The sequence below is a fragment of the Silurus meridionalis genome, chromosome 4, assembly GCF_014805685.1.
Source record: "Silurus meridionalis isolate SWU-2019-XX chromosome 4, ASM1480568v1, whole genome shotgun sequence".
Taxonomy (NCBI): Eukaryota; Metazoa; Chordata; class Actinopteri; order Siluriformes; family Siluridae; genus Silurus; species Silurus meridionalis.
Window position 1 is genome coordinate 39,568,054 of NC_060887.1, and position 22,114 is coordinate 39,590,167.

The 22,114-nt window shown below is 38.2% G+C and overlaps 2 protein-coding genes across 2 annotated transcripts in view; both read right to left on the reverse strand.

Moving 5' to 3' along the window:
* Positions 1-11,561: 11,561 nt before the first annotated feature.
* LOC124383998 (butyrophilin-like protein 2) lies at positions 11,562-13,889 on the reverse strand. Its single transcript, XM_046846439.1, has 6 exons — positions 13,571-13,889; positions 13,204-13,215; positions 12,878-12,919; positions 12,743-12,787; positions 12,110-12,154; positions 11,562-11,759 (listed from the first exon to the last, which is right to left on the reverse strand). The coding sequence occupies exons 1-6, from the start codon at positions 13,887-13,889 to the stop codon at positions 11,755-11,757; spliced, it is 468 nt and encodes a 155-aa protein (XP_046702395.1). The 3' UTR covers positions 11,562-11,754.
* LOC124383995 (butyrophilin-like protein 2) overlaps positions 13,804-22,114 on the reverse strand; it is an 8,904-nt gene continuing 593 nt past the window's right edge. The window contains exons 2-7 of the mRNA XM_046846434.1: positions 22,023-22,114; positions 21,586-21,927; positions 18,954-19,307; positions 16,554-16,925; positions 15,657-16,031; positions 13,804-13,939 (exon numbers count right to left, since the gene is read on the reverse strand). The exon at positions 22,023-22,114 is cut by the window's right edge and continues 203 nt beyond it. Coding sequence (XP_046702390.1) covers positions 15,697-16,031; positions 16,554-16,925; positions 18,954-19,307; positions 21,586-21,927; positions 22,023-22,114 — 1,495 coding nt within the window. The 3' untranslated portion in view covers positions 13,804-13,939; positions 15,657-15,696. The remainder of the gene's footprint in view (positions 13,940-15,656; positions 16,032-16,553; positions 16,926-18,953; positions 19,308-21,585; positions 21,928-22,022) is intronic.

The following is a 22,114-nucleotide window of genomic DNA, read 5'->3' on the forward strand; positions in this document are numbered from 1 at the left end:
ACTTTTATGCATTCCACTTTAGCAGGTAAAATTGCCTAATGTCCCAGCCATGTGCGATGTCTATTTTACTACGAGTCAAGCATTCCATGTCTTTTGATATTTGAGCCTATAATCCTATTACAGGTGCCAATCCTGCATCTCCACATAGACCATATATGTCCCAGGATGCCACAGGTACTAGCTACGCTCATGTAACTACAGCTTCGTGTTTATTTAGCTTCAATTGCAGTATGAGCATCAAGTTCAGGATTATTTATAAATTATTACCTGACACATGTAGGTCCACTGCAAATGATCCAAAATGCAGCTGCACGACTTGTGTTCAATCAGCCCAAGTTTTCCCACACTACCCCACTGCTGCGCTCCCTTCACTGGCTTCCAGTAGCTGCACGTATCAGATTCAAAACACTGATGCTTGCCTACAAGGCCAAAAATGGACCAGCACCATCTTACCTCAGTGACCTCATCACATCTCACACTGCACCACGCTGTCTGAGATCCTCCAGCACTGCTCGACTGGTACCACCTTCTCTCAGAATGAGAGGTAAGTACACTTCAAGGCTCTTCTCTGTTCTGGCACCGAGGTGGTGGAATGAACTTCCCCTAGATGTCCGTACAGCAGAGTCCCTGATTATCTTCAAATGACGACTGAAAACCTACCTCTTCCTGAAATACCTAAATTAGCACTTTCCAAGTTTGTAAAATTCGAGTTATATTTATATTAAGTTTGTAATCTTGCGTACCAGTGTAGGTTTATTCATTACTAGAGACTCAAAGCACTTTTGTACGTCGCTCTGGATAAGGGCGTCTGCTAAATGCCGCAAATGTAAATGTAAATGTAGGTAAACACTGTTTTCCATCTTCTGTTCTCCACAAGAAACCTCACACTTGTACTCTCCACCATCTGATTCTTAAACATTCCTCAGCAGCAGAGATACATTTCCTTTCTTCAGCTCATGGGACAGGAGACTCACTCTGCCCTCGTAGCCCTTCCCCTCATTCACCTGCCCATTCTGATACACACAAATACAATCTGTCCCCTTAATCCACCCGATTTTCATGGCAGAAGCACTAGTTGTGGGAAAGAGACTACAAGGCAGAGTGACTTGATCACCAGCACATGCATAAATGTTGTAAGGTGTCATTTTGAGTATATCACAGTCCAATGGTCCAGGGGTCAGTTTCAATTCTAAGAAAATAAAAGAAGACATAGTGAAATGTTTGAGATGTTCAGTAAATAATTATGAAAATTTAGTTAAATATTTGTGTCTTTACTTTGCATGGTTATTACTTCATATATTTCCATTTCATAGTTTTCATTATTCTTTATTCTGTCAGATTATTTTCAGTAATTGATTGGTCCAAGGGAGCAGTTGTCATTACCAAGTTAGAATTATGCAATGCACCTGGAGTGCATTAGGCAGGAGAATGAATGGAAGACCACTTTTAACACATTTCACCAAGTCAAGTCAAGAGGCTTTTATTGTCATTTCTACTAGACACAGTGGTACACAGTACACAGTAAAAACGAGACAACGTTCCTCCGGAACCCCGGTGCTACACTAAACAACAACATAAAGCTACAACACAACACAAAGCTACATAAAGTGCATCGAGTGCAACCGAGTGCAAGACAATCAGTGCAGACAAAAAACAGTACAGACAGACAACACAAGACAAGACACAAAACCAAGATAGCGCCGACCAGAAAACCTACTGTATACTTGGTTATACAGTACTGTGAACTGTAGAAACTATACCTGGGAGTGAATATAGGAACACAATGTAATGCAAAAAAACAGTGGTGGAGCCTCCTTATTACCTAACTCTCACAGGCCTTGGTCCCATCTCTCAATTAAATTTGTTACGTGACTCTCACCATCCCAAAGGTAATACAGGGATCCTGGTTATTGTGGACAGATCCTCCAAGGATTGCCACCTCTTATCTCTCCTCAAGCTGCCTTCTGCAACAAGACAACAGAGCTAGTTTGCAACCATATATTTCAGATTTTTTGTCTTCCGAGGGACATTGTATACATTCACGGTCCGCAGTTCTCCTTACAATTTTGGATGTTTTTGGGTTTTTTTGCCAGTTCTTTAGAGCCACTGCGAGCCTGTTCTCCAGGTTTCACCCATAGGGCAGTGGGCAGACAGAGAGAGTTAACCACCTTGAGGTGTTCGGCAACTAAGAACCCCTCATTCTGGGCCTCATAATTCATGTATACACCGACGACACTGTGCATTCCTCAGCCCTTGGCAAGTCTCCCTTTAAGTGCCAAACTAGAAGTGAAACCTCCAGCCCCCACCCCCACCCTGTGCTATTTTCTGTCCAGAAGCCTGAGGTGGCAGTGCTGTGCGCACTTCAATTAATCTGCCAATGCCATCTAACTTATAATCACGCTCAGATCCAAGAACCTACCCCTGCATCAAGAATCTTGCAAGCTGTCTCAATAGTACCTAAGACCATTCAAGATCATCATCAAGTTAACCCTATTGCGTGGCGTTTACAATTAGCTCGTTCCTGCCTCACTTCCGACACTCTTCGCATGATTTTTTTTTTTGCTGACCCGGGATGTTTTGGTTGCTACTATGTCTTTTTACTTTGTGTTTTTTTTTCTGTGTATTTTTTTTTTTTTTGCACTCCCAGATGGTCTCACTCCCTTTTTTTCTTTCTGTAACCTTCCTGTCTCTAATAAACTCATGATCTGCATGACTGACACTAACCCTCATCATCACAGAACTACTTTAGCTTTTAAATTGTTTTTCATATCAAGTCACTATAATACAGGGGTCAGTGTGATAGTCAGCAATGTTATGGGGGGAAGGGGTATTAGGGTTAGTGGGAGTGCCTCAACAAAATGTACTTTTTTGTAATTTTTTATTCATTTTATTCTTAGTTTTATCCTTGACTATTTGTTTGTCTTGAAAAACTACCTGATACACTCAGCCAGTTTTTATCATTTTCCACCTTGTCTTTTCCGTGGATGACTTCACACTTGTACTCTCCATCATCTGACTCCTGAATACTCCTTAGCATCAGGGACACATTTCCTTCTTCCAGCTCATGGGTGAAGAGACTCACTCTGCCCTCATAGCCCTCCCCCTCTCTCAGCTGCCCATTCTGATACACACAAATACACTCTGTCTCATTAAACCATCGGATCTCCATGGAAACAGCACTCATTTTAGGATAGAGATGGCAGGAGAGAGTGACATCACCAGAAAATGTATCAGTCAAGTCAAAATCATCGGAGCTGGAGACCAGTTTAAACCCTGAGAAAAGAAACATAGTTTAAAGAGTGTACAAATACATCCATCACCCCTTCATAAACCATGTTTTGTGCACAGAGGCATGTCATGCTAAAAGGTTTTGGAACTTTTGCTTCCAGTGAATGGAAATTTCAATGCTACAGCAGGCGAATTGAACAACTGTGTACTATAAACTTTGTGGCAAATGTTTGGGCTCTACTTTTGACTGTATAGATTATACACGATTTATCACAATTATTTTCATTCATAAGTTATTACCTGTCACATGTAGGTAAACACTGTTTTCCATCTTGAACATTCCTCAGCATCAGAGACACATTTCCTTCCTTCAGTTTGTGGTTAAAAAAGCCCACTCTGCCCTCATAGCCCTTCCACTCATTCACTTGGCCGTTCTGAGACACACAAATATCATCTGTCCCCTTAAACCACCTGATCACCATACCAACAGCACTAATTATAGGGAAGAGGTAAATGGGCAGAGTGACTTTATCACCAGAACAAGCCTGTGCAGTGTATGGTTGGTCAGCAGATGCTTCAGACATGCTGCTTGTTGGGTATCTGTTTGGTTCAAGGGTCAGTTTCGATTCTAAGAAGTAGGAAGAAGAAAAAAAAGAGAAATTATTCAGTTGTTCAATTAATTATTACAATTAATTCTGGTATGATTACTGATGCTGAACTGGTGTTCTGTATAACAATAATATAATTAATAGTTCCAGCAATGACACCTCTGACACTCCACCAGAGGGAACCATAACCAGAGTTTTGAACCCCTCCAGGTCATAGGGCAGTTCCTGATTTTAACCTTCTTAAGCTATGCTAATGCTAACCACAATGCAAAGTATTGTATGTTTCTACTACATACCAAGCCATTTATGTTATTTGCTGCCATTGTGTATCGATCCTGTTTTGTTTTTCTTCACTATGATTTACTGGTTCCTCATGTATTGAATTTGTTTGCTCTGTGGACTGCTCTACTCTGTGTTTGACTCTTTTCAATTTGGCTTTTATCTCTCTCTGTGCTTTTCTATTAAACCGTTAATGAATTCCACACAGCCTGCCTCCGACTCGACCTTACAATAACATGCAACCAAGTTATTTAACACCACAATTTTCTAGGTATTTAAAATTCCAAAAACTACATTTTTGTAGAATAAATAAATGAAAAGGGTTAGGGTTCGGGTTTTGCTATTTATTATAATGGGAAAAACATTCAAACGACCACTAGAGCGAACCCCATGGCAAACTCCACAACTAACCTAACAGCAAATCAATAAACTGTATAAAAGCACCCAGATCCAACAATTTGCCTTTGGTCCAGTTTTAATACCTCAAAAACAGTTAAGAAACCAAAACATAAATAATATTGTAATAAAGGTGAAAACAATATACTTGTAATTGATCATAGATTTCAAGCTGATTCACACATCATCACCAGCAGAGGTCGCTCTCACAAGGGTATATTAGTCTAGTGGTGGGTACTTCCTCCTAATTAGTATGTAGTATGTAATGTTAACACTGTGATAATAATGTACATCATCACAATGCCACTTCGATTGAAAAATTGTTTTGAATGAAAATATGTTAATGTTAATATATAATTTATACTGCAGCTTTTTTTGGTTACTAAATAAATAAGCCTTCAGAGATAATCATTAAACAGATGTTATTATCGAATATTTGTTTGTATTGAAAAACTACCTTTCATACATAGAGAGATTCGATCGCTTTTCACCTTGTCCTTTCCATGAGTGACTTTACACTTATACTCTCCATTATCCAACTCCTGAACATTCCTCAGCATCAGAGACAAGTTTCCTTCCTTCAACTCGTGGGTGAAGAGACTCACTCTGCCCTCGTAGTCTTTCCCCTCTCTCATCTGCCCATTCTGATACACACAAATGCAGTCTGCCCCCTTAAACCACCTGATCTCCATGGCAACAGCACTCTTTTTTGGAGACAGATGGCAGGGGAAAGTGGCATCATCACCAGGAAAAAAATGGGAGAAGCCAAAAGGTTGGGAGCTGGAGACCAGTTTAAACCCTGAGAAGGAACACAGCGGAAACAGCTGTTACTGAACAAAATTGTTTTTCTGTCTGTCCGTCCGTCCGTGCGTCTATCTATCGATTGATCGATATAGCACTTCCCTGCAACATAAAGAGAAAAAACAGCAACTTCTTCTTTTCTTTCTCCATGAGCTTCACACCTGTACTTTCCCGAATCCTTGACTTTAACATCTCTCAGTGTCAGAAATGTGGCTCGTGAAAAAAAAATACTTGTTTGGCACAAAGGCCTCCTGGTGAATGCATTCTGTCCCCTTAAACCACCTGATCTCTCTGGTACCATCACTCATTTCTTGAGAGAGTATACATTTTGGATCGACTGTGTCACCAACAGAAGAATGCACTGTAGAAAACTTGGGAAGTGAGATGCTAGTTGAAGCAGACATGAAGCACAGAGGATGAAGCCTTCGCTCAAAAACAGACAGAAGAAGATGCTCTTCAAAAAAGATTCAGCTGTAGGAATTAAAAGACACATGGGTAATGGACACAGCGCTCTGTGAACATTTTGGAGGACGGTCTAGTGACATTACACTGTCAAGTTTATATTATGTAATGTATTATACACTGTAAAAAATCCAACTTGTTAACTCAGTTTAAAATTATAAGTTAGGTGGACATATTTTTGAGCACAGTGTTGAGTTTACTCATAAAAAAGATTTAACTGCATGTTTACTACTATTTTGTCAAATAAAAATAAACAATTAATTTGGGAAAACGTAACATTTTGATTTCTTCATTCAAGCGATTCACTTCCTGTTATTGCACATGCGCAGTCTGTTTCCGTAGCATTGTGCACAGGGTTTCCCCTCATCAACTGCATTTTAGAAGGGGCTGGATGTTCTCTTATTCAGGTAAGCTTTCTTTAAATTTTATTATCGAAAATTACCCAAATAAATGACACAAATGCTTAACGTAAAATGTAACGTTGTTTTTAATAAGACTATTTTAAGGAATGTAGTGATATTTTGCAATGAGCTCAGACAGCTAACGTGCTTCATTTGAAGGTCATGTTCAGTTCACTTTGCAAAATTTGAGTGAAATGTTTTAAAATACACGATTTTTGTATGTTATAGTTATTACAATAAACTGTATTTTAATGGATTGTGTGTTGTGGATGGAGTTAATAGAATCTTTAGTATTTAAGTCATTAAAGAAGCATACAAAAGACATAAGAAACACAGTCATACGCCTAATGCTAATTACAAATGCTAAATTGAGAATGAATCGTTCTTTATGGATAAATCTTTGCTTGATTTGTGTTAGAGGGAGGCTTTCAGACCAGACAGAATCGTCTGCCAGCTGGTCAGTTCCATTTTACCGGCTACGTTTTGCTTTCTGTAAATCAGTTTTGGCTAACGTTAATGCTAAACACGTGATTATTGATCATCCAGCTACACCATGAAACAGAGCACTACTTACGGGAAAAATGCGATCTACCTGACTGAAGACTCTTAAACAATCAACAAGGAAAGTCGTTAGTATTATTAAAAAGTGGGGAAAACCAGCATTTTACATTTCAGTAAGTTATAGGGTATTCTTAACCTTGTTAACCGTGTGGTTATTTCTGATCTTAGACGTAAAACATAACATGATTTACATAACATCCGGTCTAAAATACAGAAAATATATCATGAATTATCAGCAAATGTCTAGTATTTCAGGAGCTTAGTGTTTTTTAGCATAGCTTTTCTTAGCACTATTTAACTAGTTCAATGTAATTTGGCATTATTCTTTAGCTTTGAATGTGATTCATTGTATATTCTCATTTTTTGTATGTAATATTTATGTTGTGTTTTAAACAATTAATGTCAATTTAGATGGAATGTATTACTGCACATGTCAAACTGTGTTTGTTTTTCTTTTCATAGGTTTGGAATGCAGATTTGCCCACAGTAGCAGAGAGGTCCTTTTGAAACACTACAGGTTTCGGCACTATCGAGGGAGATCCAGGCAGCATCCTTGTTTGTATACTGACTGCATCTGCACTTTTAAAACTTTAGGTGCGTTAAAAACACATTTGACAAGATGTAATTTTTCATGTGAGTTATGTGATTTTAAAGATGTTTGTCAGCCATCCCGGGTGTAATCCTTTGAGGAGGCATGACACAGTCACTTGTCCTTTTAAAGATTGTGAGTTGACAACCAATGTCCTTTCAACTTTTAGTAGCCACATATCTCGAAAGCATAAATCTGAACGTTTTTACTTTTTCTGTGTCTTTCAGGCAGATGTGCTGCTCAAAATAAACCTACAGCTCTCAAAAGTCTACCTTTGTTTATGAGGGGAAAAGTCTGGAAACTTCCTAAAGTCTTGCCTGGTAAGTGTGCTATCAGTCTGTTATAGGCATATTATCTTATACCTGAGGTACTATCCAGAGAAAACAGTTTTGTCTGGTGTCCGAAACTAATCTGATAACTGTTCTATAAGCCACACGTCAGGGGAAAGAGTAGAATGGCGTAGGCAAAGTGTTGGCAAAAATGTATTTATTAAATAATCCTAGTTGAATATTTATCAGTAATGAGTCTGACACCACAAATTAAGTGTTACACTGTATTGCCAAAAGTTTTCTATTCTAACATGAAAATGCTTCTGTGTATAAGGAAAGGTTCAAAAGGAAATGATTGATTTATTCAGTGTGGAAGAACTTGACTGGTCTGCATGAAGCCAAGTCCTAATCTCATCTGAACACCTTTGATGTCACTTTAAATGTAGAGCTTGAGCCAAAAACTCAAACCAAACACCAATGACTTATACATATGGGTAGTCATTTTATACACTTCCAAAACTGTTGCAACAGCGATGGAAATACAATTTGTAAATACATGAATTATGTTTTTATCTTTGTTGCCACAGTTTTGGAAGTGCCTTTTTCTGTTCTAATGAAGGGTGTGTCCCAATACTTTTGTCCATATAGTGTAAGCAGAAGTCATTAGTGTTTGGTGATTAGTTTTTGGCTCAATGTCTGCATATAAGTCCCACCAGAGATGTTGATCTGGGATTAAGCCATTGCTTTCTGCAGACCAGTCAAGTTCTTCCACACTGACTGAATCAGTCATTTCTTTTTTAAACCTTTCCATACACAGCAGCATTGCTATTTTAGAAGAGAAAAGGGTCCTGTCCAAACTGTTGCTATAAAATTAGACACGCACAATTTCATCGAATCTCATCATATGCTTAAACATTAAGATTTGTATTCATGGAAATTACTAAAGTAGTCAAACCTGTTCATTAGAAGGGGGTGTCCCAAAACTTTTGGCAGCATGGTGTATATCCAAGCAAACACAATGGAAAATTGTGGCATGTGTGATTTTGAGTGACCTATCTAAAACAATATAAAAATCTCTTTGTGGTCCAGCAGATCTCAATCAATTAAAAATGGGTTTTGATTCTGTGTTTATGCTGATTTTTACTGCAGGACACAGACCCAGAAGACACTCACACAAAAGGGATGATGAAGGGGGTCTTAACTGTCGTTGAAGATGACGTTGCCACCATCCATTCAAACCCAAATGTAAGGTGCCTGTCTGTAGTTTTAGAGGAGCAAGTTGTGCTGGATAATGTGCAAGACGTCCCTACAGCTGTTGCTCTCCTATTTGACTTGATTTATGCTATCAAAATCATTAGCTGTCCTGAAGAACTAAAATACACTTTTGAAACTATTCAGAAAGTGTTTATTGGCCTTGACCACCAGTGCTCTTCAAGAGTCCAGTGATTCAAAACAAACTGTTCAAGTTGAAGTAGCTGCAGTTCATATGGCTAATCAAAAGTGCAAGTACTGATTTGTTCCTGTTTGTTTAGTAGCTGTATTACAGTACAACATATGCCAAAGTCAGTTTTGAGTTTTAATGTAAGGTTTAATGACTTTCAAGTTTTGTTTATAACAGTTAATACTTCATTGCTCTAACGAATGTGTTGAAACTCTCTTAAACTCATTTTAAGATTATTCTGGCACTTTGAGAACAATTTATTTTACTCCAGCACTTTAAAGTCATTACAAGATTGCCTTTTTGCCTTTTATTTTATTTAAATTTTATATATATTTTATTTTCAATTAGTTATTATATTTTGATGACTAGAGAAAAAAACTATCTGAATCCAATTTTTGCTGTTTATGTTGACAGGAAATGTGTTGCTTGGCAAAATTGTAAAATAAACATTTTTCTCTAAAAAAAATGTCTTTTTTCATTGTGTTTACAGTATGTTTTGCAATATCTGTGTTTGATTTTTAATGTGAAATTCCTGTGCCAAACAGGAATTTGTGAAAGAAGTTTGAATGAAACATTTAAAGCTGTAAATTAAAGAAGAAAATTAAGTTGAACCAACTTAAAAAATTTAGTAAATTTGCTGCAAAGCTTTTTTGAGTTTACTGAACTTCAGGTCTGTAGTTCTCCCTACTTGTTTTTTAAAGTTCACTCAAACCCCTTTTTAAATTTAAACAAACTCATGATGACTAGTTAGATGAACTTACTGAGGAAGGTTAGGTGAACTTACTGAGGAAGGTATACCTAACTTAAGATAGCAGTTTCAATCCACTTTCTACAATGATTTGGCATAACTTTAACCATGGAAGTTGAGTAAACTCAAAATTGCTTTGCAGCAAATTTACTACATTTTTTAAGTTAACTCAAATTTTTATTTTTTACAGTGCAATGAACAGGTCGTGTGATTAGTGATAATTAATATATTTCTATCCTTAATGTCAACTCACTGTTCAACGTGTCTCATTAAGACGTCAAAAGAACCAATTTTAAAGGAACTTCAAGGTGAAATATAATCAGATCTGCCTAATCAACAAACAAAAGTTACAGCAAGTAACAGACTGTTGCATTGCTTCATGCTGTGAAGGGCTCTGTGGCCTGATTGAAGAATACTTCTTCTACTCCTACTCTCTTGCCCCATCATTCAACAGAATACATGTTCATTTAAAGCAGAGAAGATTCCAGATGAATCTAAACTAGATCTCAGAGCAGCTGAAAGCTTAATGAATATATATTCTGCATCAGTTCTTTTAAAAAGTTGTAAAACAGTTTTCAGTAAGACAGTTGTGTGAGAAAGAGATGAGAGGTAATAATGAGCAGGTTGTGACTTGCGACGGGTGAAGCATTGACTTCAAATAGGCAATAAATTTCATAACTGACTCCTACATCATCTGTTTTCTAGATCATTTGAAGCACTTGAATTCCTGCCATAATAAAAATAAATAAATAAAAGATTTCATTACCATACAGATGTGTTGCTAAAGGAATGGAAGTAATTTTCTTTGAGGTTCATTTGGAAACTCCGCTTTAATGTACAGATACAGTTACTTATTAATTTCACTTCCTTTTTCCTGAAGCATGTGATGTCTTAGTTTTCTTCTCCCTGACCTGAACCACTCATTCTACTGCAATAAAGACCATGTTTCAGCTTGTGTGTGTCTGTGTGTGTGAGAGATTTACAAATGTGACATTTAAAACAGCACTTTTATTCCACATACTCTGGTCTGAAAGTCTTGATTAATTATCTTGAGCATCTGCTGATACATTGGCCATTTTTAACTACCAGCTCATTTACAGATAGATAGATAGATAGATAGATAGATAGATAGATAGATAAATAGATAGATAGATAGATAGATAGATAGATAGATAGATAGATAGATAGATAGATAGATAGATAGATAGATAGATAGATCGATCGATCGATCGATCGATCGATCGATCGATCGATCTGTCTGACCACCGAGTTCAACATATGCTTCCATCCAGACGTCGTCTCTTTCAGGGAAGACCTTGCATTTTCCAACATGACAATACCAGACCACATACTGCATCAATTACAACATCATGGCTGAGTAGAAGAAGGATCCGGGTACTGAAATGTCCAGCTTGCAGTCCAGATCTTTCACCCATAGAAAACATTTGGCACATTATAAAGAGGAAGATGCGACAAAGAAGACCTAAGACTATTGAGCAACTAGAAGCCTGTATTAGACAAGAATAGGACAACATTCCTATTCCTAAACTTATGCAACTTGTCTCCTCAGTCCCCAGACGTTTGCAGACTGTTATAAAAAGCAGATGGGATGCCACACAGTGGAGACACGGCCTTGTCCCAACTTTTGTGAGATGTGTTGATGCCAAGAAATTTAAAACCAACTTATTTTTTCCTTAAAATGATTTTCTCAGTTTAAACATTTGATATGTCATTTATGTTGTGTTCTGAATAAAATATTGAAATTTGAAACTTCCACATCATTCATTCTGTTTTTATTCACAATTTGTACAGTGTCCCAACTTTTTGGAATCGGGTTTGTAGTTAGGTCCAGTGAAGACAGTTTCATAGTTACATTCCGTGCAAAATAATAATCATTGGATTCTCTTTGCTGTGTAAATGCTCTCTCGTGTCCATTGTTGTAATTGTCTTCTTTTCTCTTAAATTCCGTCTTCACACTGTATAAATACACAAACACACAGAGGAGATGTCAGTGAAATTGACAGGACCATACAGTTTTATACAACATTTCCTGAATCGCAGCAAAGTTGATACTTTTGGTTTGTCTGTTACTGATTTTGGTTTAGTTTCACACTGCACATAAACTAAACTAAACAAAACTCATAACATATTATCTGGAGGCTGTATAAATTGGAGTTAATTCAAATTGAGGACAATTTTATTTTTCTATTAAACATTTTAAGATGCGAATACTTGAGATATAATTGATATGCTAACTATATCAGTGTTAGTACATTAGAGTTAGAGTTGAATGTCAGCCTCAGAGTATAGTGTACGCATTACTTACTGTTTGGAAGGTCAAGTGGATTACTCCATCGTCTTCCGGGTTTTACTTGATAAAAGAGAAAATGAATCACATAAAAACACTGGATTAGTAAATTTGTAAAGACAGAATGTATTTTATACTTAACTGGAAAGTTTGGTTGTGTAAAGGAAAAGGGATGTGCAAACTCTACTTATTGGTAAAACACTGGATCTTTTGTGCAATTTTTACATTAAGGAAGGAGCAAATGCAAACAAAATGAGATAAAGAGGAACAAAGTTAATGTTTTGGAATGAATGTCAGGTCCTGAAGCAAGAAGTTTAAATGAAGGAGCCGAGCAACAATGAGGAATCTGCATCTGTAATGAGGAATGGGTTAAAATTCCTCCAAGAAATTGTGTAATTGTGCCGTTCGCAGTGATGTAATATTGGATCATTTTATCAATAAATACTTTAATAAATAAAACTATAACATTTTTGTGTCATTAGTTTGATTGAGTTCATTTTGTCTGATGCTTTGGGTCAGAATTATAGAGACAATTCTGAAGAGTTCAAGAACTTTTAAGCACCACTGTAGAGTTTTTGAACCACTGATCACTGATAAAGTCCCTGAGCACACGTTACTGATTCTAGTGGTGAAAGGGTGTAACTGACGTACTGGGTCGAAGGTCACGTGGATCACTTAATTTTCTTGTTCTTGTTTCTGTGAAGAAAAAGCTTTTTGTTTTCAAAAACAAAATATATTTTTTTATATTTAAAAAGTGATTAGACTCATGAAATATGACAGATTTACCAGGCTCGTCTTCCTCATCGCTTGACTCGTCTCTTAATTGAACTGTAAATCCAAAGGAATTGTATTTATTTGTGTTTGTGAATGTGAATCTTTTAATGTCAAAAAATGCAGCATGGATACAAGATTATTCTTCTAATTTAATAATAAATTAAAGAGAAAGATCAGTGATTGCTGCTCCCAACATCAGGCAAATTAAATACCACGTTAGTGTAACACTATAAAGACTTCCTATACGTATGAGTTAAAGTGCTGTGTGTGTGTGTGTGTGTGTGTGTGTGTGTGTGTGTGTGTGTGTGTGTGTGTGTGATTTATAATGTAATACTTACAGCCCCCTCGTACTGTTAAAAAAAGGAGAAATGAGATTAGAGACTCCACTTCATTCCATTAAAGTTTATAGTTTTGAATTTATATGTCTATTACTGAAAATGGAATGTAAATTAATATAAAAACTATATTAATTATATTATGATTATTATTATTATAAAATGTATATATAAAATATATATTACAACAAAATTCATGTTTAAAGCAAAAAAAAAAAATTAATAAAATAGAAGATTTAAGATTAAAATCATATATTTGATTTGTTGTAATTTTACAAACACTTTATATACAAATCTGACTCTAAATGAAATTTCTATATAAATGTAGTGAAGTCAATGTCAGAAGAAAGTAAAAATGTGTACACATTACATCGATATGCAAGTTTAAGTGAAGTTTTCTCCTTCTCTGTTCCACACGTGACTTCACAATTGTACAGTCCCGGTTGAATGGGCTGAACATTCCTCAGCATCAGAGACACGTTTCCGTCCTTCAGCTTGTCGGTGAAAAGACTCACTCTGCCCTCGTAGCCCTCCCCCACTCTCACCTGCCCATTCTGGTACTCGCAAATACATTCTTCCTCTTTAGACCACCGGATCTTCATAGCAACAGCACTCTTTTTTGGATGCAGGTAACAGGGCAGAGTGACATCGTCACCAACATCAGCATATAATACCTTCAATATAGACATTAATCTAGAGGATTTTTCAACATCTTCAGGCCTGTGGACCAGACTGAATTCTGTAGAAGAAGAGGTACACTATATAGACACTATATGGACAAAATTATAGAGACACATGACCTTTCCTACCATATGTGGTTTTTCTCCAAACAGTTACCACAAAGTTGGAGGCGCACAACTGTATAGGACAAATTGGAAACCCAAAACTGTTCAAGCATGGTAATGCCCCTGTGCACAAAGCGAGCTTAATGAAGATATACTTTACATGGCTTGGAGAAGAAGATCTTGAGTGGTCTGCTATAGAGCTTTATAACTCTATTAAACACCTTCGGGATGAATGTGAAAATTGACTGTAACTAGAGGGAGTTTGTTCCACAACATAGGTACTAGAATAAAGAATAGAGAAGTCTTGAAGAAGGTCTTCCTTGTAACCTGACAGAAGGAGGGATCAGTCAGGTAGATGTGTGATTTATTTATTTTTTAATAAGCAAGTATCAATGTTTAAGTCTTCAACCTCTTAAGTTCTCCCACACCAACCCACTGCTGCTACTTCCACTGGCTTCCAATAGCTTGCCTGCCAAGCCAAAAAGGGTCCAGCACCATCTTACCTCAAAGACCTCATTACTTCTTGCATTGCACCACACTTCCTGAGATCCTCCAGCACTGCTCAATGCATGCACTTAGCATACTTCAAGGCTCTTCTCTGTTCTGGCACCAAAGTGGTTGAATGAACTTCCTCTAGATGTCGGATCAACAGAGTCACTGGCTATCTTCAAGCGTCTCATCAGAGCTGTAGACTGATTTATCTTAAGTGTGTAATATAGTGAACCGGTGTAGATTTGTTCACTGATAGAGATTCAAAGCACTTTTGAACGTCGCTCTGGAGCTTGAATTGGGTTCATGTAATCAGAGACAGGGTATTGCATGCATTTGAACTCATGCAGAAACAGGCTTGATATGGAACACGTTTCTTTTCTCAATAATGTTCCAAAAACACAAAAAAAAAAGAGATCAAATTAGATTCAAACACTAATGTTGGGATTCCAGACACTTATGTTACAGTTCATCCCAAAGGTGTTAAGAGGTGTTAAGGTCAGAGATCTGTGCAGGACACTCAAGTTATTGAACTTCAAATTTAACTTACCATGCCTTAATGAAGCTCGCTTTGTGCACAAGGATGTTGTGATCCTGGTGTCTCATGTTGCCTTTTGTTTTTTGCACTAAATGTGCACTTTGTGATGTTAAATTAGAGTTCGGTGTAGTTTTGTGTTCCATTTGTTAATTGATGTTGTACATATGATGGAGCACCTTGGCCCTGGGAAAGTGTTGTTTCATTTCACTGTGTACTGCATTGTATACAGTTGAAATGAAAAGCCAATTTGACTTGACTTGGAACAAGTTTGGGGCTCTTACTTTCAGTGAATGGATATTGTACACTTGTTTGTTACTTCTTTTGTGGCAAAGATTTGGGGAAAACACATGGGTTTTATTACCGGGGTGCACATACTTTTGACTGCATTGAGTATGCAGCATATACAGCAGGGGTGTCCAATCTTTTCCGCAAAGGGCTGGTGTGGGTGCAGGGTTCTATTCCAAACAAACCAGAGCAACACCAAATTTTCCTTTTCAATGACTATCAGGCGTTCCCTTGATTGGTATGAAAATCTGCACCCCCACTGGCCCTTTGTGGAAAAGATTGGACACCACTGATATACAGTATAAAGACTATAAACAGTATATACATCATTACATTCATAGTCATTTACTAGTTATTACCTGACACATTTAGGTAAACTCCAGTTTTCACCTTGTGTTCTCAGCCAGTCACCTCACACGTGTACTCTCCAGCATCAGACTTCTGAACATTCATCAGCATCAGAGACACATTTCCTTCCCCCAGCTGTTGTGGCAAGAGACTCACTCTGCCCTCATACCCCTTCCCTTCTTTTATCTGCTCATTCTGATACTGACAAATACAGTCTGTCCCTTTAAACCACCTGATCTCCATGGCAACAGCACTGGTTATGGGAGAGAGCAAACAGAGCAGAGTGACTGTATCACCAGCACAGGTGTAGAAGTGGTAAGGTTCTGAAAGAGATAACTTCTTTCTGTGTACAATGTGAAGGAATGGTGCCGATACCAGTTTTAGTTCTAAGAAGAAGAAGAAACAGAGAAATGTCTCAGATAATATTCAGAATGTGTCTTTGTTAGGTGATGTATTATAATATGTAATTTTGCTTCTTAATCAAATTATAGGAAATATGAATGGGTGAGCCTCGATATTCCAAACCACGGCCAAATCTGAGCAATTTTCATTTAATTGCATGCAAGGAGTCGTAATGTACAGTAGGTTTGCTTATTTTGCAATTTTGCAGAGGATTAAAAAAAGAAAAGAATTTTGTCTGATCTGGATAATCTCTCTTTTACCTAAGCGGAGGGAGTGGAAACAACATACTGGCTGCTATAGTGACCCCCACAACTAACCCCAACGTGAACCCCATGGCAAATCATACAACTGTATAAAGCATACTTTTTCCAGACCGAACAATCTTGGTCCTGTTTTCATATCTCAAAACACATACATTTGGGAAATTTATTATTAAATATTGTTACTAAATATTGTTATTATTAAATACTGTTATTATTAAATATTTGTTTGACTTAAAAAACTACCTGAAACGCGTAGCCAGTTTCGATTATTTTCCACCTTCACTTTCCCCTGGGTGACTTCACACTTGTACATTCCATTATCTGATTCCTGAACATTCTTCAGCAGCAGAGATACATTGCCTTCCTCCAGTTCATGGGTGAAGAATCTCACTCTGCCCTTGTAGTCATTCTCCTCTTTCACCTGTCCATTCTGATACACACATATACAGTCTGTCTCTTTAAACCACCTGATCACCATGGCAACAGCACTCTTTTTAGGAGAAAGGTAACAGGGGAGAGTGGCATCAGCACCATCAGCCACAAGCATTTCATGAAACCCATACTCTGATTCAGTGGACTGTCCAACATCTTCAGATCTGCAGACCAGTTTGAATTCTGGGGGAATAACAGATATATTTCAGACCATCAGGTCACAGTGCATTCAACTACAGTTGCCATATTTACCACAGATTTTTGATCATTTGCATTTACAAGAAATTGAACCACCTGTTCAGACATCTAGGAAAAGTTTATTCTATCACCTATGTGCCATAACAGGAAGAGTCTGGAAGCATGGAAGATGATGGGATCAGTAGAGCAATCTATGAGGATTGGACAGAACATGGTACAGTGCAAGGTAAGGGTTAAGTGCTCTGATGTAGAGGGTACCGGTCCATTTATGGCTTTTTAGGCAAGCGTCAGTGTTGTAAAAGTGAATATTAATATGCTAGTGGAAGAAATGTAGTAACAGGGTGGTGTGGGAGAACTTAGGAGTATTAGTTGTGGGTATACCAGTATTCTTCAAGCAAATAACCTAACTACATTAACAAAAAACGTGAATAAACAAAATAATTCAAAGAAGGATTCAAGAATGTCAATGCCGCTGTACTGGAAGTGTCTGGCCCTTAAAGTTGTGTAGTGTGTACACAACATATTGACTAAAGGACATATGAGTCTGAAGTAGCATGGACATCCACACTATTAAACCTGATAAATGTGTGCAGGGAGGACCAGCCTGCTGCATTACATACTTGCTGCAGGGGGAAACCTCTGGATGAATTGGCTCTAACTCCTAGAAGTGGAACTTGCCCATGGAACTCGTAAGTTAGGGTAATAGCATCCCTCAGCCAATGTTAAATCGTTTGCCTAGTTGTAGCCGCACCTCACTTGCGACCCCCAATTCAAATGACTTGTGCCACTGGTTAGTGAGATAAACATAAATCTGAAGAGCATGTAACGGACACAGCGGGTGAAACCGCTCTTGCTCCGGTTTTGTGAATGGCAGAAGCTTCAAGAAAGACTGGATGTATAATCAAACAGTTTTGACCAGCCCAGGGGCAAAATCTATGCACGATGGCCAGACTGAAGTAATAGGCATGAAAAAAAACTAAAACATCTTTAGTGTCAGAAGCTTGACAGGTACTGACTCTTTCGTTTCATAAGGGTTCCCAACCAGAGCTCCAAACATCATAGCTAAGTTCCATGCAGGGACTGTCCCTCTGATAGTCGGCGTCTGTTGTTTTGCTCCATGAATGAAGCAGGTGACGAGGAGGTTCTTGCCAACCCCGTTAATCAGAGCATAAGCTGAAATGGTGCATACATAGACCGATACCTGCAGAGAATTTTTCTTGCAGGAACTCCAGCACTGAAACAACTTGGAGTGAACTGGGTCTGCATGGTGTCTCATACACCGACATTCCAAAGTGCACCATCTGCAGCACAGAATATTTTGAACTAGAATAGGTGGTACTACACTGGCTGGAAACCAAACATATTTGGTTTTATTTTGCCTGAGATAGTATATCTTTCCTGAGGAGGGATATTAGGTTTGAGAAGCAGATCCTGGGAGCAGAACAATTGAATCAGGTGCTGAGGAATGATAGTTTTGAGGTTGATCCTGTTGACTGAGAAACCTCAGGCAGTCCTGATCGTGAACAGCACCTCTGAGACCATCACATTGAACACTGGGGCCCCTCAGGGCTGTGTTCTCAGTCCCCTGCTGTTCACCCTGCTGACTCACGACTGTGTAGCAATGCACAGCTGGAATCATCTTATCAAGTGTGCTGCTGACACAACTGTGGTTGGTCTAATCAGCAAGAATGAGGAACCAGCATACAGAGAGGAAAGTTGTTTAGGGTTGGAATGACATTAAAGCCTACTTGACATAAGTCATGCACCTAGTACCCAAATAACACCATATCATTAGATTCAGTGTTGTGAGAAGGTTTTTCAGGTAGATTTGGGGATGTGGTTGTGGGGATTTGTGTTAATTATGCTACAAGACTCACTTAAATTCTTCCACGCCAAACATAATGCACTCTCATGCTTGAACAGATTTGGGCTTCTTACTATCAATGAATGGAAACTGTGTGCTTCTAACTTTGAACATGAACATTACATTTATGTTTGTTCTTCAGTTATTACCTGACACATGTAGGTAAACGCCACTGTTTTCCATCTTGTGTTTTCCACGAGTCACCTCACACTTGTACTCTCCATCATCTGACTCCTGAACATTCTTCAGCATCAGAGACAGGTTTCTGTTCTCCAGCTTTTGGGTGAAGAGACTCACTCTACCCTCATACCCCTTCCCCTCATTCACCTGCCCATTCTGATACACACAAATACAGTCTGTCCCCTTAAACCACCTGATCTCCATGGCAACAGCACTGATTTTAGCAGAAAGGTAACAGGGCAGAGTGACTTGATCACCAGCACATGTGTAGAAGGTCCTGCTGTATATAAGGTAACTGTATGGTTCAGATACCAGTTTTAATTCTAAAAAGAAGAAAAAAACAGAAATGTTTAGAGGTTCAGAAAATAATGACAATAAAATTCTGTATAATCTACTGTTGAAGAAATGTTTTTTAAAAACACATGTAACTCCTAAGTGTCACTAAGTGTGGGGCAAACCGAGTCATTTAACACCACAGTTTTAAATATATGAACAACTTTCCATAGCAATTAAATTAAAGACATCTGTTTAGCAAGTCAACAATATTCCTACTATTACAAATGACAAATTTCCTTTAGTGTTTTTTGACTGATAATTGGTTTTAAATGCTCTATTTGTTTTAATGAGTAATTTTTATTGTAAAGCACTTTGCTAACGTCTCGTTATAAAAGGTGCTATATAAATTAACATTTGGTTTGATTTGAAATTAGGATATACTGTAAATGCAAAACACCAGTATTCACCTTCCACTCCTACTAATGACCATGCCCAAAGCTAGGCATATTATTATGATATTTTAAATAATTGCTTGTTTTGGTTTAAAATATATTGAAAAATTTAAGTAGGTGAAATTAATTCGCTTAAATTGAAAATTGATTTACAATTCAAGTTTTTAAAGTACTTCAATTAATTAAAGAATCATTTATTTTTTTTAAGTTTGTGCAATCTGAGAACAACATTGCAACAATTACTTTGTGAACCACAAGTGAAAAGAAATGGAGAGACAAGTGCATGCATTCTGGCTCCAAGCCCAGAGGGTGGACATAATGTTTTCCTCCGCTTCAACTAGACTGCCACACTTTGCATTCCATTTCACATTCACTACCCTCAACGTTCACACATAAGATTATTAAAAGAACACCAAGAGTGGAGCAGAAACTGGGGACAAAGGGCCAAAAGAAACACCCCGGGGTCACTTTTCCCAAGGACGAACCCATGCCCAACAGGCTGGGTGCAAAATGCACACAATACATCTCAGGCCAGGGCTCCACCCATCACAATAAAAGTGGATGTCCCCACTGAAGCTCTGATGGACAGGTGTAGCATGATCACCATTGCCTGACCAACAGTGCTCACATATGCGCCTAAGGTGTGCAAAAAAGTCCCAGTATCCTGCCTGCACAGTGATGTACAAGAGGTCCCCAACAAAAAAATCTGCGTGGGGAATAGGAAAGCTGAGTGGCCAATATTAGAAGGTCTGGTGCCTGATCAACTTGTATGTGCAAAACTTCTGCCAACAGTGGCCCCAGTGCCAACAAACCTCCCCCACTAAACCCACTCCACCCCTCATTCCAATACCAATCATGAGTGTTCCCATCAACAAGATTGGAATGGATTTTGTGGGACCACTCCCATAGTCGACTGGGGGCCACAAGTACATATTAGTCATTGTGGTTTTTGCTACTCAATACCCCAAAGCAGTCCCACATTGAATGGTAACCACAAAGAACATTGATTGGGAATTGGTGCTATTCTTTAGCTGAGTAGGAATTCCCCAGCACAGACCAAAGTATGCCATAACTAACAGCAGAATATTGTCGGCTGTTGCAGGTCAGACACATCCAAACCGACAGCGGCTGATGGACATAGTCTTATGACCACACCATCAGAACGCAGCCACCTAACTGGATGACGTGGTGATCCATTCCACAACCTGGACTGACCACCTCAACCTCCTAAGTGAAGTCATCCAGGAGCTAAGAAAGGTTTGGCTTGACAGCAATGGAACCTGTCAGCTTTCACATGCGAGTGCAAAATTAATATAAAAAAATCCTCACACTTAGTAAAATGTACATATTTTCTCTAATATCTCCTTCCTAACAATTTACATACACCAAACATTTTATGAGGCTTTGCATATACCACCTTTTTGTTGACATGTTTTTTGGTCAAATTCATTCACTTCCATACAATTCTTATTAACAAGTACAAAAAATATCTCTTGATAGTGACCTTTTCTTAATACATCTCCTGATTGTGCACTTTTGCAAATAACAATGCAACAGATCATTCACTGCAATATTCACACCTTCTCTTAAACACTCGCCTGGGTTTCTTCTCTGTCTGCAAATCATCAATCACCACCATTAGGCTGATCAGTCTTGTCCCCTTCTTGTCAGAATTGAGGGAGTGAGTCCTGCATACTGGTCAGGTTTTATGTCATAACCTGTATTCTGTCTGCACATCCTTCCATAATGTTTTCTACTCATTTCATTTTAACTATAGTCAATCATGAAGTCTGATGGTCACTCGGAGACAATAAGCAGTTCTTATTAATAAGCAGATGTTATTATTGAATAGTTGCTCGTCTGGAAAAACTACCTTTCAAACGTAGCCAGTTTCGATCATTTTCCATCTTGTCTTTTCCATGGGTGACTACACACTTGTACTTTCCTTTATCCGATTTCTGAACATTCCCCAGCATCAGAGACACGTTTCCTTCCTCCAGCTGGTTTGTGAAGAGACTCACTCTGCCCTCATAGCCTTTCCCCTCGTTGACCTGCCCATTCTGGTACACACAAATACAGTCTGTCCCCTTAAACCACCTGATCTCCATGGCAACAGCACTCTTTTTTGGAGAGAGGTGGCAGGGCAGAGTGACATCATCACCAGGAAAGTAATTGGACGGGCTAAAAGAATAGACGCCGGAGACCACTTTAAACTCTGAGAAGAGGAACACAGGGTAATGATTTGTTACTAAACAAAATTGTTTCTACAAATGTTTGTATACAGATCATGAGTAAGTAAGCACCACTTACCTGCAACATGAAGATAAATAACAGCCACTTCTTTTTTGCTTTTTCCATGAGCTTCACACCTGTACTGTCCTGAATCTGTGTCTTTAACATCT